This window comes from Temnothorax longispinosus, chromosome 5 (genome assembly GCF_030848805.1).
Source record: "Temnothorax longispinosus isolate EJ_2023e chromosome 5, Tlon_JGU_v1, whole genome shotgun sequence".
NCBI lineage: Eukaryota > Metazoa > Arthropoda > Insecta > Hymenoptera > Formicidae > Temnothorax > Temnothorax longispinosus.
Genome location: NC_092362.1, coordinates 17303497 through 17327019, shown reverse-complemented (window position 1 = coordinate 17327019; position 23523 = coordinate 17303497). Strand labels below are relative to the sequence as shown.

Sequence of the window (23523 nt, the reverse complement as noted above, 5' to 3'; positions counted from 1 at the left end):
ATATAGTTTGCTAAGACTTGCCATTCAATTATTCTATTTGGACAAATATAACAAATATATAATTCTTTGACCAATTTTTATCGCGTTCCAAACATTGCGATGTTTGCCCCGTCAATAAAAATAACAAAAGATAAACATTCGCGCATTCGGCGGAACATATGCTAATAACGCCGATCAAATCGAAGATGTTTCCGCACAGCGCCATGCCGTTTACCGTCGAGATCCGCCGCGGATATGATGTCTCGTAGTTTAGTTTGAACTATTGTTTATTTTAAAAATATAAACTTCTAGCGCCAACTTATTTCCGGTATCGTTTACAATTGTTAATTAATTTTTATTAAAATAGAGAGTAGTTTTTCAAATAATAAAATATATTTCGACACTTTATCCAAATGATTCTGGAGCGATTGGATAAGAAAAAAAATTTAGGCTTATTTGATTTTAATTAATTTTCAATTATTGTATAGTTTTCCAAACTCTATAAAAAGCTTCTTTCAAATTTCTTCAAATGATTTCCAAACGATTGGAAAAGATAATTATAAATAATTTTTAATTAGTTTGCCAAGTATACGTCGGTCCGGGTGTCGCTGCGGCGTGCGTTGAACCGTGAGCCCGGAGCCGGACTGAGCCGGACTAGCCGGAGGTGAGGCGTGGTATCGTTTCGCGGCGGCTTGGCGTTTGGTTAGCCGCGACCGTCGTCGGCCGCGGGTGTGTTTTGTCGGGACAAGGGCGATCGGTGTGACCGGAATCATGCTCGGACGTCTCCCCGCGTGCGTCATCGACGTGGGCACAGGGTAAGCGCAATCCCCCCGGGACAATGGAACGCTATGAATTTCGAGGAGGGCGGGCTCGGTTTTTTTAGGTTAGGTACTCGATCTGTCATCGGATGACACGCACTTCGGCCAGACCCGCTGCGAACCGCGTCCCCTTCACCCCTCGCAGTGATTCACCAGTATCCTTACGTTGATAAAAGAACCCTTTCGTCTCGCGGCAAATCTTATCGACGTGCGTAAAAATATTCGCCGCCCACGCGCAATCTCGACACGCTCGACAGCTCGTGGTTATCTATCTAATCGTGGCGTTATCTTGCAGGTACACGAAACTGGGATTCGCGGGCAATAAGGAGCCCCAGCTGACCATACCGTCAGCGATCGCTATCAAGGAGACGGCTAAGGTCGGCGATAATAATGCGAGGAGAATTACGAAGGGTGTGGAGGACCTGGATGCCTACATCGGGGATGAGGCTTTTGAGGCCACTGGATATTCGATCAAAGTACTTACACGCAAGCACGCTTGCTCGAAGCGAGACTCATTTCTCTCTTTTTTTCCCGACGACATGTACTTATCGGATGCATTTTGTTTTCTTAACTCGCAGTATCCAGTGAGGCATGGACTGGTGGAAGATTGGGACTTGATGGAGAAGTTTTTACAACAATGCATTTTCAAATACCTCAGGTCGGAGCCTGAGGATCATTATTTCCTCTTAACCGAGCCACCTTTGAACACCCCGGAAAATCGGGAATATACCGCGGAAATTATGTTCGAGTCGTTTAACGTGCCGGGACTTTACATAGCTGTGCAAGCCGTTCTCGCCTTAGCAGCCTCGTGGACAGCTAAGAACGTGGAGGACCGCACTTTAACGGGCGTCGTTGTCGATAGCGGAGATGGTGTAACTCACGTGATTCCAGTGGTGCGTACAGAAATCGTTTTTTCCGTCAGATATCGTTTTAAAGTCACGCTTTTTTGTATCTATAATAGTTCTTGTGCTTTTGCAGGCAGAAGGTTTTGTCATAGGAAGTTGTATAAAGCACATTCCTATCGCTGGTCGCGATATTACCTATTTCATACAAAGTCTGCTGAGGGAACGGGAGATTGGGATACCGCCTGAGCAATCGTTAGAAACAGCCAAGTCAATCAAAGAGAAATACTGTTACATATGTCCGGATATATCGAAGGAATTTGCCAAATACGATAGCGATCCTACGAAAATTAAGAAATACGAAGGTATTAACAGTATCACCAAGCAACCTTTTGTGGTGGATGTCGGATACGAAAGGTTTCTGGGACCGGAAATATTCTTTCATCCCGAAGTGAGTAATTATCCGCGCATGTAACTGCTAATTTATATAATTAACTTCTACATGTTTTCTGTATATCTAAATACTTCACAGTTTTCCAATCCGGACTTTACAACGCCGCTCAATGAAATTGTTGACGATGTAATTCAAAACTGCCCAATCGACGTCAGGAGACCATTGTACAGTAATATCGTATTATCGGGTGGCTCCACCATGTTTAAAGACTTCGGTAGACGATTACAACGCGACATCAAGAAAATCGTCGACACGCGGCTCAAGCTCAGCGAAACGCTAAGCGGTAGCCACATTACGGTAGGTATCGCGATAATTTGCAATTTGCTTACGAGCGGTAATAACGCTTTGTATTCAGTTATTATAATTCGGTTTTTTATATTCCAGCCAAAACCAATAGACGTCCGCGTGATATCGCATCACAAGCAACGTTGCGCGGTGTGGTATGGTGGCGCATTACTAGCCAGTGATCCAGAATTCTACACGGTTTGCCACACGAAGAAGGCATACCAAGAGTACGGTCCTGGAATTTGTCGTTATAATCCCGTATTTCACAGTATGGTTTAAGAAATAAATGGGACGAGCACAACGATCGGAAATCACTTCTCTAAGAGTATTATTGTCATTTATAAATGTAAGGACTCAGATAATTTACTCCGTTTTTTCTAACATGGTGCTAAACGCAATTAAAAGTAATTCAAAGATTTCGACTTGTTTGTACACTTGATTTTTTCACTTTTTACAGAATCATGTTGGTATGTTTGATTTAAATTCATGATTAGATTATGAAAATTAATGTATGTTTATATATTCCTGTTCTCTTAGGATTTAATCAATCGCCGTTCATGCTGCGTATGAGAGGTGCACTTCCATAGAACTTACTATGTATAGTATTTACTGCAGTATAGATATATATTTACAAGTTTAAAAAAATTCATATATAATAACAGATTTATGAGATGATGTTACAATAATTATCTGTGGTTTATGTAGTGATGCACAATAATGCAACGCTACATGATATATTCAGAAGCATTTTTACATTGAGCAGAAATTCTAACAAAATTGCACTTTTATACATGAAATTTCTTTGTACACGAAATCTAACGAATCGGAAACTATCTTGGATATTGAACTATCGATGTACAAACTACTTTTTTGCATTTTTACATGTACTATTTAAAATGACGTATGTGTATTATTTAAAATTGCACAATTTATGTAGATTTCTTCTTTTAGTGTTGTTAAAGTTCCATAAAATTAGGGGAAGTCGTTATTATGCGTGGTCATCGTTCTCCTCGCTAAACAAAACAAAAATTACAATCATTAAATTAATATCACCTGATGTTTTCAATTGCGCATATATAATTTATATGTAATTTTTGAGTATGAAAATTTAATTTGCAATAGCCCGTATTATAATTAACAACTTATTTTGAGTAATTTAATTATGAATGATGGATAACTACAAGAGGATAATCGAGATATTGCATTCCTATTCTTCCATTTTTTTTTACTTTTTATTTTTTATGTATGTACTTACAATAGATTCAAATCATTTAAAGCAGCAGTTGCGCCATTGATGTCCGTGAAAAGTGAAGAGAAAAAGAGAGAAAAGAAATTTGAACTGCTTTCGGCTGGTCTATCGTTTGGCGTAGGTCTTTTATAAATATCGATGCTGTCTAATGGCGGCAATGGATCGTGTGACAGCATTGGGTCCTCGCCCTGAATCTGGAACAAGCAATATATAAGTTTAATAAAAGTTGTATTGATACATATACTTCTTAACCCCATTCGCAGAGTACGAGACATTACCTCCTGACCGTTAACTACAACTTCTTGCAAGTCTGATAATATAATGTGTCTCAAAATGTTCCTTGGCAGCTTTCCCCGATAGCGCTTGCTACGCTTTACTTGACAGTACTTGATATAATCATCTTTAGACTCAATTCGACCTAACACAGCGTGCACATTTTCCTCCAACCACGGTAAAATGTCTGCTTCCTTCCAGAGATGGAAGCTACGCACCACATACAATTTTTGCAGCTTCTCTAGAGCCGGTGATGTGCTAGCTTGTGCTTTAGAGTTGAAGAATTCGTGGCACATTACCTAAGAAATGAAATATTTTATTGAGCGTAAGAGTAACATTTCTTCCAAGCACTCATCGTGCTCTGAAATAATAGATTTTCAGGAAATGGTGTATCTATAAGAAAGATTTTTTTTTAAATCTGCAATACCTTAGAATCTGTTTGTATGCTACATTTCTCCAATAAGAGCATCAATACACGCGGAAACATGATAAGAGCGTTTTGCAGAAGCGTATCGGCATCAGTTTTATTTCCTAGACGAAAGTGAGCCAAGGCCAGGCTATATGCTATGTTCGGTAGTTGAGTTAAATTTCTGGAGTCTTCCCACAGATTACAAAACTTTATGAACCATTCATATTCTTTGGCTTTTAAGGCGTAGAAGTCAATGGACAGGACCACTGCTAGTGGATCACCCTCAGGATCCAATGACAGAAGTAATTTACAAAATTCCAAGCTTGTTCTGAAATTTTTCATAGAAATTAATGTAAAGTCTCATTTTGCTCGCTCTAATATTCTTTTTACGGGTATTTACCTATAACAAGCACGTCCACCGACAAACCCAAGATGTTTAAAAAGCGTTATAAAAAGTGCACGATTCTGTTGCTTTCTGTAGTCCAACCTACACTGCGCGGTTGTTATATTGAAGAATGGATGAAACGCACATTCTAAGCAGTACAGAGCCCGTTTGATAAATTCTGCTGCATAGGCTAAGTCGTCGTTTATTTTACACATTTCAGATACCTGCAGGAGGGAGTCTATATGGTAAGAATGGGCATTTACTATATTCTGAAACATAATAACTTGTATTAACATTTATATACCACACGGATATAAGTAAAAAAGAATTTTTGTTACTAGTACATAAACTTATATTATGACAAAACAATTAAAGATTCCATGCCAGAATTGCAAAGCACAAAATCTAATATTACTATCCAATCTCTCGTTCTTTACTCACAATTATGTTCTCTGGATTCAGACTTTCAACAGCTTGCAAGAATTTATGCTGTATCTCTTTGTACGAGGCGCTATGTTCATATACAAAGTACTGTACATTCTCCGTAGTCTGCATAGAGTTATCTAAAGACATGGATAATCCAGATTTTCTAGTCGGTACCCAGGTATTATCTTGCGGGCAAATCAACCATGTCTTCTTTAAATTTCCACGGCCTTTATTGTTGCTTCTCCTGCTGTAAGAATAGAGTACTTCTTGCTCAACAAAAACTTGTAAATTACGACACACACGTTATCCATATATCATTTAAGTATAAATGTAATTGTACCTTTGTGTAGCCTCTATAGTTTTACTACCAAAGATCCTCTTCAATTCGTTATATGGATTCAAGTGTTTGCGTTGTACGGTCAATATGTTTTCCTTGGATACTCCATTGACCCATTGCGCTTCCAAAACTTCATTACTGCAACCCGGCAGCGGCTCGCCGAGCAATTTGTTCACCTCCCTTACGCTTCGTTCAATCTCGTCTATGTTTTCATTACACTCCGCGTCGTGCTCTTGCTGGTGGCTCTTGACTCTCTCGTTCTCCAACTTCTTATGCTTTTTCTTCCTCTTTCTACGCTTCGTATCGTTATAATCTGCGTTGTTTACAACCAGGTCCTCGTCCTCGTTCTCCTGCCTGTCATCGGTATCCTCATCCCTATCGGAGTTCTGATTCAACTGTGGGCACACATCTTATCGTCAACATTGCCGTCATCCAGATGGGAATAAAATGACAACGTTAACAAATTCTACATACCACGTCGAATACATTGAAAGACTTGGATTTGGCGTTGCTGGTCACCGGGACTTCCGCGTCACTCGCATCGTCGTTATCCTTCTCGAGAGTCGTCCAGCCGTCGCTGCCGTAAACTTTTTTCATATATCGCGTAGACATTATAGATATGTATATGTCTATATATCTATCTGGAATGTATTTTTTTCAAGAGTGGGAGATTGCCAGCTGTCTCTCGTCGCGAGAATGCCTGCGATTCCAAGCCTCGTAAACCTCGAATATTCACCAGCTCTCCGGCAATCTGTAAAATTTATCACCCAGCTTCGTCAAAATCAATACAACATTCTGGCACACATTTTCCACATCCGATTGCGAATGCACTGACACACACACGATGCGGTTCTACCTTCTAACTGCAGACGGACGATCACCTCGAGAGTGGGAACTGGGAAGAGTATTTGGAATGCTCTGGAAGAGGGCTTCGTTCAGTTTTCGATCAAAATACAGGAAATTTGGAGGTCACAAGAGACCGTCGGAGGACGCGAGTCGAACGTCAAAGCTGGCGAACGGCGAGGAGTTTAGCGGAAGGTTAACGACGAGCGAGTCCAAGCGAGTCGACGAGAAGAGACAAACCCCTCTCTCCTTCCTCCTTCTCTATCTCTCTCTCTCCCTCCCTCTGGCCTCTCTCCCTCTTTCGACACGTCACGCAGTTTATCGGGTTTATCCTTGTCGGCGTCGGTCGTCAGAACGGTGAAAACGCGCGAGAGAACGCGAGGACGAGTCTGCGCTGCGCAGCCCCTAGGTCGGCCTAGGTAATTCGCGATTCGCGTTCACCGCCCACGTGTGAGCCTTCTGGTGTGTACATGTCAAGCCGGATGCGTGCACCTGCTTACGTGTACGGAGTCGGGGAATGCGCGCGGGGCACGACAATCGCAATCTGACGTCGCAGACGCACGAAGGAGTGACCCGCGATCCCGTTTCACGCGAGACTCGACCAAGCATGACCGTCAAACTGAAGCTGAAAGACGTGAAGGACAAGCTGAAGGAGGATACCCTGGACCTCAGCTTATGCGACTTGGAGGAAGTGCCTGTGCGAGAAATCGTGAGTCCTCTTTAGTTTGCTCTTTTTCTTTTTTTTTTTTTTTACAGAACCGAACGGAATGCATATGGGAATCTGCTAACTGTACTTGTTGTGTTGAACAGTAAAATATCTTTTACATGATTTTTCTGACGCAGACAGTCGAGGGACAAGCATTAATTAACTTAATAGCGCTATTTAACTTAACAGTACTTTTTAAGGAGAGAAATAGGAGTAATTTGTGGTGTAACATTCCTTACAAATTATGTTACGTTTCAGGCATCTCTTAGGAAAGCAACAAATGTCAATTTATCAACCAATCTTCTGGTTTCTCTGCCGGTACGTTATTCCTAGATTATGCGATTCAGTGAGGATTTTTATGTAATTTAAATATTCAAATTAAACACTCTCGTGCTATTGTAAACATTGAAGGAATGAACCATCTTTTGCAGGCCACTTTTGTTACCTTAAAACAAATTGTGAAATTGGACCTCAGCAGGAACATGTTGGTCGAACTTCCCGAAAATTTCGGCGAGATGACTCAGTTGAAACATTTGGATTTATACGCCAACAAGGTAAAATAGCCTTCTTTATTTTTTATACCCTTTGACAAAATTTGCATTTTTAATTTGCGTCGTTTACAGATCAGCAGATTACCTCTGAGTCTAAGCGAATTGAAAAATCTAAGGTGGTTGGATCTGAAGGAAAACCCCTTGACCGAGGCCGTGGCCAGTGTTGCGGGACCATGCAGCAATATGCGCGAGTGTCAGGCGTGCGCTCGTAATATCGTCAGCTATCTGTCCAACGTTAAGCTCGCCATCGAGGAGGAGAGATTACGTAGATTAAATAATGCTACAGGTGTGTATGTGTGCCACTCACTGCGTAGCAGTCATTCAAGTCGCGCATAACATTAACTGCGTATAATTTCAGGCGACGCGGACAAGGAGGTGACGAGCACGAAGAAGGAGGGCAAGAGGAAGAGGAAGAGGAACGCAGAGAGGGAAAAGACGAACGGAGATAAAATCGATTCTCCGATGCAGAGCGACGGACGTTTGCAGGACAATAGCGATAGCGTGAGATTAACGGGATCGTCGTCGTCGTCCAACGCCGCATCCGCGCGTAAATCGTACAGCTCGACAGGTAAACTGAACATTCGTTCCAGCAAACATTAACTAACAGTAACATTGCGTTATTATTTCCCACTCAACAACGTAAGTGTAATATAATACAATATAAAACACATGCAGTATAATACATGTGTTACAATTTAAGTAGGAAATAATAACATTGACGCGATGTTACTGTTGGTTGGTGTTTGCTGGAATCTTGACCTTTAATTCGCGAGGTTTACGTTTACTTTAATATCACGTATGGGTTTCATGACTGCTCCAGGCACTGGGCTGTGCCGATCGCTCACGTGCGTGATCGTGTGGCTCTTCGTGATCAGCTCGTTGCTCACCGTCACGCTGACAATACTCTCGTGGCGTTACGAGCAACAGACGGACACGTTTCTGCAAAGTGCACAAACGTTATCGGGCCTGCCGTTGAAGAGTTATCATCGACAGACCACCGATTATTTGCAGCGTGTAATAAAGATCGCGACCGTGCAGATCAAGTCGATTGTCGATGCTGCGAACGATTTCTACAGGACACAATTCGAGAGTGGCACGAGCAAGTCGGCGAAAGAGCTGTAAAACTTTGGTTGCGTTAATTATGGATATCAGGGCACGTATTATGAAACTGTTCGAAATAGATTCCGATTGGAATTACTTCGATTTCGATCCTAGAAAACAATAGAAAGCTAGGAAATAATTAAACAACGAACAGAATCCATTCCGAAAAGTTCCGTAATACAATAAGAAAGGCATTTGAAAATAACTGAAATATATAATGCATTTTGAGATTTTGTTGTATCATAAAAGAGCTTATTTTCATCGAAAAATAAACAAAGAGATATTCCGAATAAACATGGTTACTTATCTTTCGACGTTTCGTCCTTTAGGTTCTTGAGAAAAAAAAAATAAATAAATGTTTAAATCGGACCCAGTTTTTACGGTATTCGAATGTGCCGCGCGTATGTACATATGCGACGACACCTGACTTCAAGACCGGGAGGAAAGTCCCTAGAGCCACTTCCTTCCCTCCCGGAAGTTACGCGCGCGGGAGAGACGGAAACGCTGCGCGCGGTAGAAAATGGCAGAAAAGGACGCCGTAGCCAATCAACCCCACGTTTTTACGGAGAAGTGAATTGATTGGCCGCCGCGTTAATAACAGACAATTCGTGGATCGCCCGCACACGACGCACCACGCAGCCTGAGCCGAGGGACTCCGTTTTTCAACGGCGTAAAAACAACGGCGGGGAAACAGGTTAAAACGTTCAATCTGCTTCGCGCGCGAATAATACCGAGGATGGAGAACAGCGGCGAGAGCGGAGACGACGGTCCTCTCGGGCCGACGTTCCTGGGTGGCAGCGCCGTTGCGACGTCCTACATCGGCGTGCAGTCGGACGACATGGAAGGTAGGTTAGCGTTCCCTCGGGAGCTAACGTTGAGAAACGATAAAACAGTCCCGAATTTCATCCGCATCCTTGTATTTTTTTTTTTTAATCAAAAATAGAATAGGCTGGTCCTCGGAGCGGGGGAGGAAGATACAGGCGTGTAGCTCCTCGGACTGTAGATAGACTGTTTACATCTCACAGTTTGCCACTGTTTACAGGTTTCTCGACCTTCAGTTTCCTTCTGTTTTCTCTTATCGCTGAACAACGAACGATTTTTATCCGTCGATTGCCTCGAAGAAGCGGAGCGTGTTGAATTTCTGCCGAGAGAGCACGTGCCTGCGTTCTTGAACCCTCGCGTAAATTGTATTAGGGCTGGTTGTTCCAGCCTGTTGCTAAACTACCTGGCATGTGATTTAACTATCAGGTAGCTTATCAATAGGTTGGAACAACCGGCCCTTATCGAGATATAGGGCTGGTAGGTAAGCTACCTGATAGTTAAATCCCATGTCTATCTTTGTCCAATGTAGGGCCGGTTGTTCCAACCTGTTGGTAATCTAACTAATAGTTAAATCATATGTCTATCTTTGTTTAATGTAAAGGATAAACAAAGACATACATATGATTTAACTATTAGTTAGTTTACCAAAAGGTTGGAACAACCGACCCTTAAAGGATAAACAAAGACATACATATGATTTAACTATCAGGTAGTTTAGCAACAGGCTGGAACAACCAGCCCATAAAGATGTAGGGACGTATCAACTCCATGTTTTTTTACGAAAAGATTGATACTTGTATTTAGACGGTATATTTACATTGTAAGTAAATGTATATTTACATGGTATTCCCTTGTAAGTCGTCGTGGACCAGATTACAAGTTAAATCCCTTGGGTAGTAAGACAATGTATAAATCTTAACAAACTGATTTTTTTTTTCTTTTTTTAACAGACGATCCCGAAAACACAGATGACTCGAATCACGGCACGGGCGATCCATTGCAGAGCCCCGGGGTTTCCACCGGTGGCGGGCCGCTGCGCGAGCAGGATCGCTTCCTGCCGATAGCGAACGTCGCCAAGATCATGAAGAGGGCCATCCCGGAGTCTGGAAAGATAGCCAAGGACGCGCGCGAGTGTGTTCAAGAGTGCGTGTCCGAGTTCATCTCATTTATCACGTCGGAAGCGAGCGACAGGTGTCACATGGAGAAGCGTAAAACTATCAATGGTGAGGACATTCTGTTCGCCATGACCACGCTCGGCTTCGACAATTACGTCGAGCCGCTGAAAGTGTACCTGCAGAAGTATCGCGAGGCGACGAAGGGCGACAACCCGCCCAACGCCGGAGCGGCCACTGGCAATGGAAAGGTGGAGCCGCAGAGCATGTACGAGGATCAGTTGTTCGCTATTACCGCGACGGCGGCCAGCGTGACCACTTCCGACTCCTCTGTCATCTACAGTTACTCGACGAACGAGCAGATGCAGTTTCAGCTTTCCTGATCATCGGGAGTTAAAGTGATATTGATATAAGTATTTATCGTATTTGTACGGAGACACACTGTGTGATCTGTGAATCATGGGCATCGATGACGATCGCGCGGAAAAGAGGAACGGTTTTTTCGCCTAGCAATATGCGTAGCAAAGTATCTTTAAGCTTTTAACATTAAGACGATGATCATTATTAAGATTCGGCCGAGAGAACGGAGAGTGTTGGAGGGTAAAGTTGAGAAAGTAACTTTAATCTTTGTAAAGAAGCAACTTGTAAGCGTGAGCGTAAATAAACCAGGAGACTTCGCGAAACGAGAAGCCCGGTCGACGTGGTTGGGGTGGTTTTCCTTTACTTTCTCGAATGCAGCAAGGATAGAAAAAAAAAAAACGTAGCCGATTCCTTTATTCTTCTATTGTTTAAGCTTTAAGACGCATTTAGACTACTTCTTTAGGTTCTTTGCGAGAGCTCGCGCGGTTCAGGCCGCAACGGAAACTATATAGGATCGTGTAATCGGGCGCGAGCCCGGCAGTAAATCGGCGTTTACGGTATATAGAATTCATTCGGTAGAAAATGTCCGTGGCGCGCGCGATCACGTTGTTCTTCACTCCGGTAATTGGGCAGGTGAGAGCAGAAGCTCGTGTCCCTTGGTCGCCGGCGACACGGAGCGGCTCGTCGGCGCGACCGGCCGTTCTCCTCGTTCCTGTTGCGTCGACGGCGGCAACAGCGAGGCGGTCGATAACGTTCCCGGTCCCGGTCGCGCGTCCGCTTTCCTCGCCTTCTCCTTGTGCGAGTCGACGTGACAGAATCGCCAGCGACCGCACTGACCGCAGTGACACAGGCAGAGGCACAGCAACACGCGGAAAAGGCAGCACAGCAGACCGGCGCACAGTAACGACGGGCCGACCAGCCTCAGCTGCGGGCTCAGGAATCCCTTTTCCCCGGTGCCGACGAACGAGATAACTAAACCGAGCGCGGTGGTCCCCAAACCCACGTAGAGCACGGTGTTGACCGCCGCGCTGACCTCGCCCCGCTGCAGGCGAATGGCGTTACTGTCATCTTCCTCGTCGTCCTCGCCGCTGCTTCCGTAGCAGTAACTGGCGTCTCTTATCTGAAGCAAGATTGAAGCACGCGTTCCGTAAAAACACCTTCAATTTCTTGATCAAATATTATAAACTATATCCTTCTTTCCTCCTCTCCTCCTTCCTCGCTAAACATTATGTCAGTATTTGATAAAGTTACCCTGTTTCTTTTCATCCATCGCCGATGTGCTTCGCACTGCTTCGTTTGGCTTTTGCTGTAGCCATCCGCGTGATACCCGGGCGATGTAGGAGATAAGGGAAGGGGCGAAGGTCTGTTGCATCCTTGCCACGCTGCCTTGCCGCCAGGTCCCTGAACGCCGCACTGAAATACGTAACTCTCAGACATGTCGTTATGAGCAGTTGTTAAGGCCAATGAATCGCATGATCTTTCGTTAATGTGAGTACTCGACGCATCGAGTCGTTATGTTTTTTTAATCGATCATTTTTAATTTATTTGTATTTCGCAACTACTTTGTATGTACTGTACAACAAAATTCCGTGCGAATACTGTGTATCCCCATAGCAGTCTAGGTTCGCCAATAAATATGTATAAAACCCTTTATGTTTCTTTAGCTCTTTTGAAAACATGCGTCCTACGTGAAATGAACGGAATATTAAATAATAATGGAATATTATTTCGGATATGATGTGGTAAAAAAAAAATTTATGATCTACCTGAAGAGCGATTGATACGTTCCTTACGTTTGCCTAAATAAAAGTTGCTCGATCGATCTTGCCGTAATCGGTGCAAAGAAATACCAATCAATGTGATACGCGTGTACGCGATCAGATAGAACTTTTTCACGGTCTTTATTCATAACGAGTTCGGTTCTAGGTGTCAGTACTCCGAGAAGAATTGCACGACGTCGCTAAATTTACGGCGTTAATTCACGCGAAGGAATCAAAATTGCTTTTTCGACGACGACCGTGAACTCTTTTGATACTTACCCCGTACACGTAAGATCGTGGGGGATATCGTGGTAGCGGCGGAATGAGTCTGGTGGCGAAATTGGAAGGTAATTCTCTAAAATTCACCGCCTTACCCCCCCGTATACGCTGTTTCTCTCGTCTAATTAATAGAGCAGCCTGCATCCCGCTTATTCATTCGCGTATACTATCGATCGAGAGATCTCAAAACTCCCCTGATTGCCCCGGGTTTTTCCTCTTTCTTTCTTTTCTTTTTTTCTCTTAACCCTTCGCCTTTCACCCCCGATATGATGACGAAGAGACCTGCAGTCCACCTCAAAGTTCCATCAGCGATCGATACCGAACGTTGCGTTACTCGCCATCGGCATCGATCGCTGCTCGTTCTCGTCGACGATAATCGTGGAAGGCATGTTTCACGCTATACTGAAATTACATTACGAGCCTTTAGCCGACTTGCCGGGCCAGCAAGATATTCGGGCATGGAGAATCTGTCGCCTCTCTTATACGCTGCTCGACGGGCTTTATCGCGTGTTATATGCGCCACCAGACAGCCGATCGATGCTATTTGCTATATAATGTTGTACGAGGTGCCGGCAAAAGAGATGTGGTGCGATCAGGGGAAGCATATATGCGCTTTGAGTGAGGGTGAGTCGCGCTTAAGCGATAGAGAAGTGAGCTTTGTAATTCTTATTGTTCTAATTGCGTCAATGATCGCACTCGGCAGAGATAACGTAATCGAATTGTCGGTCGACGAGTATCCAGACACAAAACTGGCGCGGAAACGTTAAAATGAGCTTTCCCTCATCAACCTTTATGGCAAAACGTTGTCCGTTTAAAAATTTTATTATCTCGACTTTAATAATTAATATAATAACAAAGTCCATAGACTTGAAAATTTGAAAAAGAGACATATTGAAAAAATAGGACAAAAATAATGCAAGCGGACGTTGTAATGATTTTTTTAAAGTATATCATAATTTTTTGTTACTTGTGACAGCATCAGACAAATCGGATGCTCAACGGTCTTCTCTGCCTAATGCGCACATTGCGGGAGAGACGCATTTATCTCGCTTTGCATGATTTCTGTGATAAATACGCGTGAACTATACGTAAGAAGGTAGAAAGTGATGGTGATTTGGGCGAGAAATAGAGAAAGATGAAAGAGAGCGGCTAAGGAACAGCGTGAACCTGGAGGAGGCTGGTTATGAGGAGAGAGTACCCGACGATGTTACCCACCTGTAGCTCCGAAGTAGGAGGCGAGACTCGGAGATCGAGGATCGAGGGCGGCGGGAAGGGAAAATTGCTCTTGTTGGCCGGGAAGGTGGTGGTGGCGGACGCCGAGGATTCGAGGGAGAGCGGGGGCGGCGAGATCGGGAACTGGATCGGCGAGACCGGGGCGACCTGCTGAGACCTGTGATGGTCGGCGTGATGGCGGCGCCGGTCGTCGATAACCGGATGGAACGCGGCGGACGACGACGACGTCGACGTCGGCGCCTGATGGTGTTGCCCTCGCGGGACTTGCGGTGCTGATGCGACTTGTTGGTGCGGACGGGCAGCGAGCTTGGTCGGGTGGTGGTGGTGGTGCTGATGATACTGATGGTGATGCTGATGCTGGTGTTGGTGCTGATGCTGATGCTGGTGTTGATGCTGGTGCTGGTGCTGATGCTGATGCTGATGCTGGTGACGCGCGCCGAGCGGTAAGCCGGTCTTCAGTCTTGGCGGAACGACGTTGACCGGCGCCTGCTTGTTGAGCTGCAGCCGCTTCTGCTTCCTCCGATTGGCGATGCTCGCACCACCCGCCGCGGCGTACATCGCTCCGCGGGTTGCCGGATCGCTTCCTCGCTTCCCGTCTCAAGGCGTACTCCGTATCCGGGGCAGCCCCCGTTCTCGGTTACGAGTTACGTCGCATGACGTCGATGATCGGTCCTTGCCATGGCGCGCGCGTGTGTGTGTCTCTCGCACTCTCGTTCGTATCCCGAGGGAGTATCACTCCCTTTTTTTGTTTTTGTCTTTCTCTCACTCTTTCCCTTGCCCCTCTGGAAAGGCAAGAAACGTGACGGAGCTCCGCCCGTCTGTGGCGCCCGTCATTACGGTCTACGTATCTAAATCACTATGCAGCAAGCACGACTATAAAAGCGATCCACCCTTACGTTGAGTCAAATTACCGCTAATTGGCGAACGCATAACGTATTATATTAACTTGACGACTCGTGTATGCAAGTGGATACAAGTTATCGCGATCGTCTTCCACGTGTATATCTAATTCTGGAAGGCGGGTAATGTTTATTCCTTCGACTCAACTGATTTCCAAAGTTCAAATCAAGCAATATATCAAATATATATTCTTCTTTTTAGCTATCGTTTATTAATGTTGTATCTTTTGCATTTAAAGCAACATAAGTACATACCTAGATGTTAGGGTAGAGAAAAGGGAAACGAAAGATTGTCGAAAACGAGTCGTGAAATTAAAGTATCATACATTACAGATATTGTGATCAATTACAATCGTTCTTACGTATAATTTTTTAAAAGAATACGAAAAATGGTAGAAATCGAGTCGTAAAATTAAACATTACACATTACGGATACAATTAATTATAATTTGTCTTACGTCACAATTTTTTAAATAATTTTAACATGTTATTTAATTAAATCTTAAGATAAAATTAAAAAATTAATGTATTGAATAATCCCATTGAAATCCGCCTTTCTTGATTCAAATAATATTATTAATTACATAGTATTTAACATGCAACACTTATTGCTTTGCTTAGAGTGTTATATCGGGTACTTCGGTTATGCGTTCGCTGAATATCCGGAAAGCAAATGTAAAGTTACGTTTTAGTTTACATCTAATTGCATTACCACACTTACACACAGTTCTAGCACAACACTTGAAAATACTATACATACATTATATACATAATCAAGTAATATTTAGGAACAAATTTTTCATGAAATTGCGAACATCTTTCCCAATTTCATAAATTTTCACATAATTTTGTAATAATGGAATATTATTACAACTAAGTTTAAGTATATGTGTATGGAACAGAATAATTATGTAATATTTTCTTTAATTGTAAATTATTTTACAAATTAAAATATTTTAAAACTCAATTCACATTAATAAATGACAATTTTGCGAAGTAATTTGATATTTTTATCTCATCAAAGCAAAAATTATTTCTTAAATTTGGCTTCGATAAAATATATGTTGTTGATTTATTTTTAAATAAAAAATTGATTAATACGCACAATAAAATACATTTGATTTATTCAGCTTGCTCAGAAGGATTTAATTTTAATTATGCAGTATGCGGGAAACATGTTTACAATATTCTTCAGGCATATTATGATAATTTACAGTCGTCATATGTCACACCATTAATTATTTACAATAATCTAAAAAGCAATGTTTATTTTATACATATTTACAAACATTCATATTAAAAGTGCTTGATTACACACTGCAAGCGCACATTGCGAAAAAGAAGCAATGAGAAAAGAATTAGTGAAATAAATTGCAGACCATGTACGAAATGCACGAATTTCTGTTTATCGATTACAATGACCCTTGATGACTGATTTCAGCAATGTCTATTAGTTTCAAAAGTAATTAAATTAATTTTTTACCTCTTTTTCCTTTTCAAATAAAAAATTAATTGGTTATATTTAGATTAATTAGTTTATTAATCGATAAATTTGATCACTAAGAAGCCAACAATTGTTTGAGTTTTTAACTTTAATTTATATCTAATTGCAAGTCTTGGAAATTACTGAATCTAACAGAATTCAGTTGCACTGATAATACAAATTAATAAATTAACGATTTTATTATAATAGAATTTCTAATAATTTAATAGTTCTATAAAGAGAGGAGGAAAACGCATAATTTAGAATGAATTCAGACTAACGAACTAACGCGATTAATTATTTCTCTTCTTCTACAAGCAGATGTAGAAAGAGGCACAAATTAATTAACACATTTCTCTCTTTTCTTGTCTCCTCTCTATTTCTCTTTCTTGAATTCCAGTGCTGCATAAATAATGGTAGAAGTTTAACCGCGATGTTGGTGAAATAGGCCGGAAATTATTCATATCGACAAATCAACTGTTATAGCCGAAGATTCAGGAATCGTTCTTCAATACAGCTGTTCACGGTATACGGTGGTTAAAAAATGCATGACGGTTGAGCTGGACGACGAGCGTTAGTCGTCCGTGCCTAGCGGATAAGCGGCATGCATGATGCATATAGGACGGATATGTGCATGCATGAATATTATAGACAGGGAGATATTCAACGTGATGGTACCGCGGGGACAATCGCGGTACCAAGGATAGTTCACGACGAGCAAGACACGCAAGAGGGTTCAAGAAGAAGAAAAGAGCGTTATCATCTATTCGTGATAAGTATAATAGAAAATCACAGGCTGGCTGGTGGCCCCCGGGCAAGTCATCTAATTCTCTTTCTCGCATCGTTCTCTCACGACAGCAATGAAAATTACTTTTTTTTTTTAGAGGGTGAATATTGGAGGAGTCTAGGGACAACGAAGACGACAACAACGAGGCCAACGAAAAGGTTACGCTCGCGTATATCATTATCTTTCTGTACTTTTTTTTTCAATTCGGTCGCTAACGACCGCTGCAGCAGCGAGCGGCGGCAGCAACAGCAATATATAGCAAACAAAAAAGAAGAAACAGGCATCAAGCCAGCCAACAACATCAAAAACGACTGCGCGTACCGACAATCCGAGAGAGAAAGACAGAGAGAGGTAAATCGTGTTTCAACCCCCTTTTCTCTCTCTTTCTCTCTTTCCCACTGCCCCGTCTGCCTTGTTTCCTCGACTCGTTCACGATAAACAGTGATACATCGACATTTTGTCACCCCGTCGCTCGCGAGGGTTCCCTTCTTTTACGCGCTGCCCTTGTCCCGTTCGTGCCACTTTTATCGCGGACGGTTCGGTGCACGAACGACGACGATGACGCGGTTCAACGAATGGCGCGTCTCACTCGATCGCCAGCAAGGCGCAACGAAGCCTCCATCGCCCTCCTCGCGAATGTAGACGCACCCGTCACCCCCGAGCGTGCGTGCGACCACCCACGACCACCGACTGACGAACGAGCAGCCGCAGACAGCCGCACCGCACGCGCCTCTACCCTCTTTCTCCTTTTCTCTCTCATCTTCTCCATTTCAGTCTCTCTCTCTCTCTCCCTCATTCTCCACTTTATCCCTTCTATCATCGGCAGCCGCGCGCGCAGGAGGAACCTCGCGCAGGGTTGAATCTAGGCGGGGGTGCGAACATAACAGCAGCTGACCTGTCACTTTCACCGCACTCACACGGAATTAAGTGCCGCATTCGCAAAAAAAAGGAGACTTGACCGTGCTTGCAAAAGGATTCGGTTTTGAGATTAAAGATTAAAGATAATTGTCGATAGGAAAGAGAATTCCATATAAAAGAATTCATATAAATAAGAAAGGAGAGAAAAGAAGAAACAGAATTCATATAAAAGAATTTTTTTACGTTTACTTGGACTGCAGAGGAGTATTATTACAAAATTACATACGTACAAGCTCGAAAGAAGAGATTATTTTGTTGTGCTAGGAAAGAAAGAATGTTACGCCAGCAATAGTAAATTGCGCTTTGCGTTTGCACAGCAATTTGTATATATTTGTTATTCTTATTTTGCAAACGTAACAAAGGCGTAGGGATATGTTGTTGAACGCCGGGGCGCGTGTGCGAAAACGCCAAAGTCGAATTCTAGGACAACCCGCTTTGGAGGGCGCCTATCCGCCGCCCCGGCTATAACCCGGTTACCTCGCCTTCTCGATCTCACCCGAGTCGATATCCGTGCTAGCCCGTTGCCTTTGACCTTTCACCTTTACCGCCCTAGCCTGATTTCGCGATGCAGCCAACGACCTGCCTTATTGGCCTCTACGTACTTTGTCGAAATTACGACAATTTTTAGGATCAGCCCACGAACATTGCCGTAGCGTCTTACGCCTTACATGAGAATCTTGCGTTACGCGACACGCAAGCCAATCTTACGACAACGCACAAAGAAGAACGTAACGTAATTAGTCTTATGTTACGTACGTTATGTTGCGCTTTTCTTCGTGCGTTGCCGTAAGATTGGCTTGCGTGTCGCGTAACGCAATATTCTCGCGTAAGGCGTAAGACGCTACGGCAATGCTGGGCTCTTACTCGGACTGTTATAAATATTATATAAATGTAATAAATATTATATATATGTTATATATATATAATATTATATGTATAGAAAGTATAATAACTATATAATATGTATTCGGTATAGTTAAACGGCCTGACTGGCAAGTTTTATTAGTATATCACAACGACGTTTCGACCACTAATTTGGGTCCTTTTCAAGTTATTTTAACAATGATGGATCATTGTGCGTCAATTATATAAAAGCATTAGTTTTTCGGCCTTCACATGAGACCGTCGTATTTTTCCGACCCGCCACGAATTTTATATAATTGACGCACAATGATCCATCATTGTTAAAATAACTTGAAAAGGACCCAAATTAGTGGTCGAAACGTCGTTGTGATATACTAATAAAACTTGCCAGTCAGGCCGTTTAACTATACCGAATTTTATTTTCATCACTGGCGAATAATTCTTATTGAATATATAATATGTAATATAAAAAAATAAAAGAAATAATATTTGATAATGTCAATAATATTCATTATGTAAAAATAATATATATGTGTTTAATTGTTAGGCAGGAAATATAAGAGAAGAGGGAGAAAAGGAAGCTCTACTTTCTACATATATAACAGAAATTTAATTGATTTCTTTTAATTTAATTTAATTTTCATACACAACTATTTTTGTGGAGCAAATATTTGATATACACGTGTGTCATCTATAATAATTTATATGCATGTAAAATTTTTATTTTAAAAATTAGTGCTGTTACCTTGGGGCACATCACCGATATCTCATGTGAAGAGGGACAAGACCTTACAGTGCGTAAATCACGAAGGAATTTTGGTGCGCATCGATGATGATTCAGTGGCGAAATATTGCTTCGATAAGGGTCGAGGCGCAGAGGTATGGTCGCTTGCGATTAATAAACAGACCAGCGTAATTTATATGAAACTCGAGCAGGAGTTAGAAAACAATCCGATTGAGAAGAACCCGATGATACCGGACCCGGGACTTTCACCAAGTAATAAAGGTTTCGATTTTTCCGTACCTTCCGTTAGTCATGAAGGCTTCAACTTTACCACGCAAAATTACACACCAGATACGGCGGAATCTATTGATGGTTGCAACACATACGTACAATCAACATGACTCCTCAGGTATATCATCGTAAAAAGAAATTCAATTAAACAACTTGTTGCATTCAAACATTTGTTAAATGTATGTGTTTTAGCTTTACACCAGAAAAAGCTGATGGCACGTCAAAGTTCTTCAAATCTCACTCCAAGGAAAGAGTAGCCAAGGAACGGGAACAAGATGGTGGCGGAGGAAAATTCAGCGTTCTTCAAAATTAGCTGAGAGGGAATGACAAATGTCATGGAGAGAAAAGAAGTTCTCCGGGCAGATATTTATTCTCAAGTGTATTTTTCTGAAAAGTTTTTAATATTTCAATGGAGTGCAATTTTTTCGAGTTAAAGGATTTATTTATGCAGTTTTTTTTTATTTAAAAAAATTTTTTTTTTAGTTTTACACATGAACTTCGATATTATCGATTTTTTCGTGCATAAAAGATAAATCATATTGCTTCTCATCATAAATTGCAAATTTTCAAATTTTTTAAATTAAAAATTTCCTATTAATAGGTATACAAGGATTCATCTTAGCATGTATTATTAATGATTTTCAGAAATTTCTCTGAATTCATGGGCGTATCTGTGAAGGTGGGGTAAAAGCGATGGGAGAGAGCCGCGCAAATGGCAATAAAGCAACACATTTTTTATTAATATACATATAGGGTTTATAAATTATTATACATATTAAATAATTGAAATAAAAGTATTTTAATTATTACTTCAACTATTTTTAACAGTTTATACCAAGCATTATAGAATATATCGCCGAGGTATTAAAGATCTACTATATTATGTATAAATTTGAGTAAGTCTAAATAGTTTTTCTTTAGAGTTTTATGATATGATGAGGTTTATGGCATGTTAAAAATATAACGAAAAGAACATGATCTTATTAAAATATTTACGTTTACGAAATTAGTACATACACATAGATTTATAATATTGAAATAAAACATTTTATTTCTTATTTAGAAAATCGTATATAAAAGTTCGTCTACCAAGCGGACAAAGGAGGGAGAATATATGCTTATAAAAATTAACGTCTCATTGTTATGTTTGTTGATTCAAGAGTTGAACTTTATCATATACCTGTGGATACGGGAGCATTGCTATATTCGAAAGTTTGACGTCCTGATGAAATATCAGAGAGAGACTTCAGGTGTAACTGCATGTGGAATATGAAGTATTCATTCATGCCCCGACAGAACGCCAGACGCTTATCTGTAATTAAACAGTTTACATTGAATTTGCATTATATCGATACGTTGATTTACGTTCGCGTTTCATTGGAACTCGTATAAGCTAAAGTTACACGACTTTCAAGATAAGCGGTGCATTAGATTAGGTTATTATTTGAAAATGTCACAAATTTTATTCTTGTTCTTTGGAATATTTACCAGTAGTATCAGTATGCTCGCTTTCTGGAAGCTTGTTTTCTGGAAACAACGAGTAATCGATGAGTGGAGGCTTGGCGTCAGTTGAAAAAGACTTCCTGATACTTTTCAACGCATCTTCGGTGTTAAAATATTTGGAGGATATAAACGAATTAAACAGGGAACTGGATAATAACTCGTTTGTCACGGCCTGACATTTTTTCAGACGCTTATCTGTAATTAAACAGTTTACGTTGAATTCGCATTAATCAAGAGTTGAACTTTACCATATACCTGAGGGTATGGGAGTATCGCTGTAAGTTTTATGTCCTGATGAAGTATAATGGAGAAATGACAGCTTTTGCTGTTTGAGGAATATGAATAAGTCATTTATGCTCCGACACCACGCCAGACGCTTATCTGTAATTAAACGCAGTTTACATTGAATTCGCATTAATATTGATACGTTGATTTACGTTCGCGTTTCATTGGAACTCGTATAAGCTAAAGTTACACGATTTTCAAGATAAGCGGTGCATTAGGTTATTATTTGAAAATGTCACAAATTTTATTCTGGTTCTTTGGAATATTTACCAGTAGTATCAGTACGGTTGCTTTCTGGAAGCTTGTTTTCTGGAATTAACGAGTAACTGAAGTTCGGGGGAATGTCGGGGGATAATAAGTCGTTTGTCACGGCCTGACATTTCTCCAGAAGCTTATCTGTAATTAAACAGTTTACATTGAATTCGCATTAATATCGATACCGCGTTGATTTGCGTTCGCGTTTCACTGAAACTCGTATAAGCTGAAGTTATTTCAAGCGACTTTCAAGATAAGCGGCGCTTTACGAGGTTATTATTTGAAGATGTAAAAAATATTATTTTTGTTTTTTGGAATATTTACCATTAGTATCAGCTAGAAGTAATGAGTCGATGGTGGTGATTGCAGGATGCTTGGCGTCAGATAAAGACGACTTCGCGGGCACATCATTGTCATGTGCAATGATCTCAGATTTACTGGATTCAGTACTTGCAGAATAGCGTGAATTGCTATCGTATTGATGTTCATAGCCGGGTTGAACGAGAACGCCGGCAAGTGCGATACTTGCTAACGAGATTGTCACTGCTAAGAACTGGAATGATGAAGGAAACTTTAAGCAAATTATTCTGGAACAGATGTTCGATAAGGCAGAAATTTGTTCTTTAAATTATTTATTTAACAATTTGAAATTGTTGAGAGACATTACACACATATTTATGGATTTACTATTTTGGTATGGAATATTATTTTGTTAATGTAAAAATCGATTTCGAGGAAAAGTAAAATACAAAAGAGAAATAAATCATGCATCTTTTATTATGTATTCATTTCTACAAAATTGCTGCCTAATGACATATAGCTTAATTATTGTAAAGTTCTAATTCTAGAAGTTAAAGACTCATAAAAATATTAAATAAATGTAAAATATATGTCAGAAAAGTTTACTCACTAATCCTCGATGCGAAAACATCGTGTTGCTCTTTTACAGTTTCACTTTTACAGTTTCACGAGACTAACGCGATTCCTCAGTGTCACTAACTGTCTGGAGTTGAATCAAAGTTGGAATAACGATTAAAGTCGAGAATAAAGTAACAGACTCGAAGCCGAAAACTATGTGTTGTCGCTCCGCGGCGTTTTCCGTCTTTTTTGTACCCGAAATGGCCAGAACCCCCCGCGCGAGTTTTGAGTCCCATCTGGGCCTCAGCTTATCAACAGCCGTCCGATAACCGTAGGATAAACCAAACCTATTTGTATTTATCTGAGCGTTCGCTCGGAATTCTGAACTAGCGTGCGTCGTCTAAACGTTCAAAAATTCCAACGTGCGTCGGC

General features: G+C 41.3%; 5 protein-coding genes across 9 annotated transcripts; 3 read left to right on the top strand and 2 right to left on the bottom strand.

The window, feature by feature from the left end:
* Positions 1–607: 607 nt before the first annotated feature.
* On the top strand, positions 608–2800 carry Arp3 (Actin-related protein 3). The gene is made up of 6 exons (XM_071779469.1): positions 608–794; positions 1093–1273; positions 1376–1690; positions 1776–2090; positions 2172–2390; positions 2478–2800. Exons 1-6 carry the CDS (start codon positions 751–753, stop codon positions 2655–2657), a joined length of 1254 nt encoding a protein of 417 aa, XP_071635570.1. The 5' UTR covers positions 608–750; the 3' UTR covers positions 2658–2800.
* A 168-nt stretch (positions 2801–2968) lies between these two features.
* Nulp1 (Nuclear localized protein 1) lies at positions 2969–6524 on the bottom strand. Of its 3 annotated transcripts, none has more exons than XM_071779468.1 (9): positions 6314–6524; positions 5932–6208; positions 5461–5852; positions 5136–5364; positions 4710–4963; positions 4328–4637; positions 3906–4199; positions 3634–3821; positions 2969–3391 (listed from the first exon to the last, which is right to left on the bottom strand). In XM_071779468.1, the coding sequence occupies exons 2-9, from the start codon at positions 6067–6069 to the stop codon at positions 3367–3369; spliced, it is 1830 nt and encodes a 609-aa protein (XP_071635569.1). In that variant the 5' UTR covers positions 6070–6208; positions 6314–6524; the 3' UTR covers positions 2969–3366. The 3 variants fall into 3 exon arrangements, with proteins under 3 accessions (XP_071635569.1, XP_071635568.1, XP_071635567.1); XM_071779467.1 differs by having other exon boundaries at positions 5136–5367; positions 6299–6522; XM_071779466.1 differs by having other exon boundaries at positions 5136–5367; positions 6314–6522.
* A 141-nt stretch (positions 6525–6665) lies between these two features.
* LOC139813771 (uncharacterized) lies at positions 6666–8967 on the top strand. Its single transcript, XM_071779473.1, has 6 exons — positions 6666–7009; positions 7265–7324; positions 7438–7560; positions 7630–7843; positions 7916–8125; positions 8378–8967. The coding sequence occupies exons 1-6, from the start codon at positions 6818–6820 to the stop codon at positions 8677–8679; spliced, it is 1101 nt and encodes a 366-aa protein (XP_071635574.1). The 5' UTR covers positions 6666–6817; the 3' UTR covers positions 8680–8967.
* Positions 8968–9154: 187 nt separating this feature from the next.
* Nf-yb (nuclear factor Y-box B) lies at positions 9155–12603 on the top strand. The gene is made up of 2 exons (XM_071779476.1): positions 9155–9503; positions 10431–12603. The coding sequence occupies exons 1-2, from the start codon at positions 9395–9397 to the stop codon at positions 10973–10975; spliced, it is 654 nt and encodes a 217-aa protein (XP_071635577.1). The 5' UTR covers positions 9155–9394; the 3' UTR covers positions 10976–12603.
* On the bottom strand, positions 10274–18100 carry LOC139813770 (uncharacterized). Of its 3 annotated transcripts, none has more exons than XM_071779470.1 (4): positions 17715–18100; positions 14207–15080; positions 12204–12365; positions 10274–12072 (listed from the first exon to the last, which is right to left on the bottom strand). In XM_071779470.1, exons 2-4 carry the CDS (start codon positions 14780–14782, stop codon positions 11566–11568), a joined length of 1245 nt encoding a protein of 414 aa, XP_071635571.1. In that variant the 5' UTR covers positions 14783–15080; positions 17715–18100; the 3' UTR covers positions 10274–11565. The 3 variants fall into 3 exon arrangements, with proteins under 3 accessions (XP_071635571.1, XP_071635572.1, XP_071635573.1); XM_071779471.1 differs by having other exon boundaries at positions 14207–15042; XM_071779472.1 differs by having other exon boundaries at positions 14207–15006.
* Positions 18101–23523: the final 5423 nt, after the last annotated feature.

Coding starts and splice junctions, on each gene's coding strand:
- Nulp1 (XM_071779467.1), bottom strand. CDS start 6,069: ATGTCTACGCGATATATGAAAAAAGTTTACGGCAGCGACGGCTGGACG. Junction 4,964..5,135: donor TGAATCCAGAGAACATAATT/GTGAGTAAAGAA, acceptor ATTATGTTTCAG/AATATAGTAAATGCCCATTC. Junction 3,822..3,905: donor TTGTAGTTAACGGTCAGGAG/GTAATGTCTCGT, acceptor TGCTTGTTCCAG/ATTCAGGGCGAGGACCCAAT.
- LOC139813770 (XM_071779470.1), bottom strand. CDS start 14,782: ATGTACGCCGCGGCGGGTGGTGCGAGCATCGCCAATCGGAGGAAGCAG. Junction 12,366..14,206: donor CTCCTACTTCGGAGCTACAG/GTGGGTAACATC, acceptor TACGTATTTCAG/TGCGGCGTTCAGGGACCTGG. Junction 12,073..12,203: donor GATGGATGAAAAGAAACAGG/GTAACTTTATCA, acceptor ATCTTGCTTCAG/ATAAGAGACGCCAGTTACTG.
- LOC139813771 (XM_071779473.1), top strand. CDS start 6,818: ATGCGCGCGGGGCACGACAATCGCAATCTGACGTCGCAGACGCACGAA. Junction 7,561..7,629: donor TGGATTTATACGCCAACAAG/GTAAAATAGCCT, acceptor CGTCGTTTACAG/ATCAGCAGATTACCTCTGAG. Junction 7,844..7,915: donor TAGATTAAATAATGCTACAG/GTGTGTATGTGT, acceptor GTATAATTTCAG/GCGACGCGGACAAGGAGGTG.
- Arp3 (XM_071779469.1), top strand. CDS start 751: ATGCTCGGACGTCTCCCCGCGTGCGTCATCGACGTGGGCACAGG. Junction 2,091..2,171: donor AAATATTCTTTCATCCCGAA/GTGAGTAATTAT, acceptor AATACTTCACAG/TTTTCCAATCCGGACTTTAC. Junction 2,391..2,477: donor TAAGCGGTAGCCACATTACG/GTAGGTATCGCG, acceptor TTTATATTCCAG/CCAAAACCAATAGACGTCCG.
- Nf-yb (XM_071779476.1), top strand. CDS start 9,395: ATGGAGAACAGCGGCGAGAGCGGAGACGACGGTCCTCTCGGGCCGACG. Junction 9,504..10,430: donor GCAGTCGGACGACATGGAAG/GTAGGTTAGCGT, acceptor TTTTTTTAACAG/ACGATCCCGAAAACACAGAT.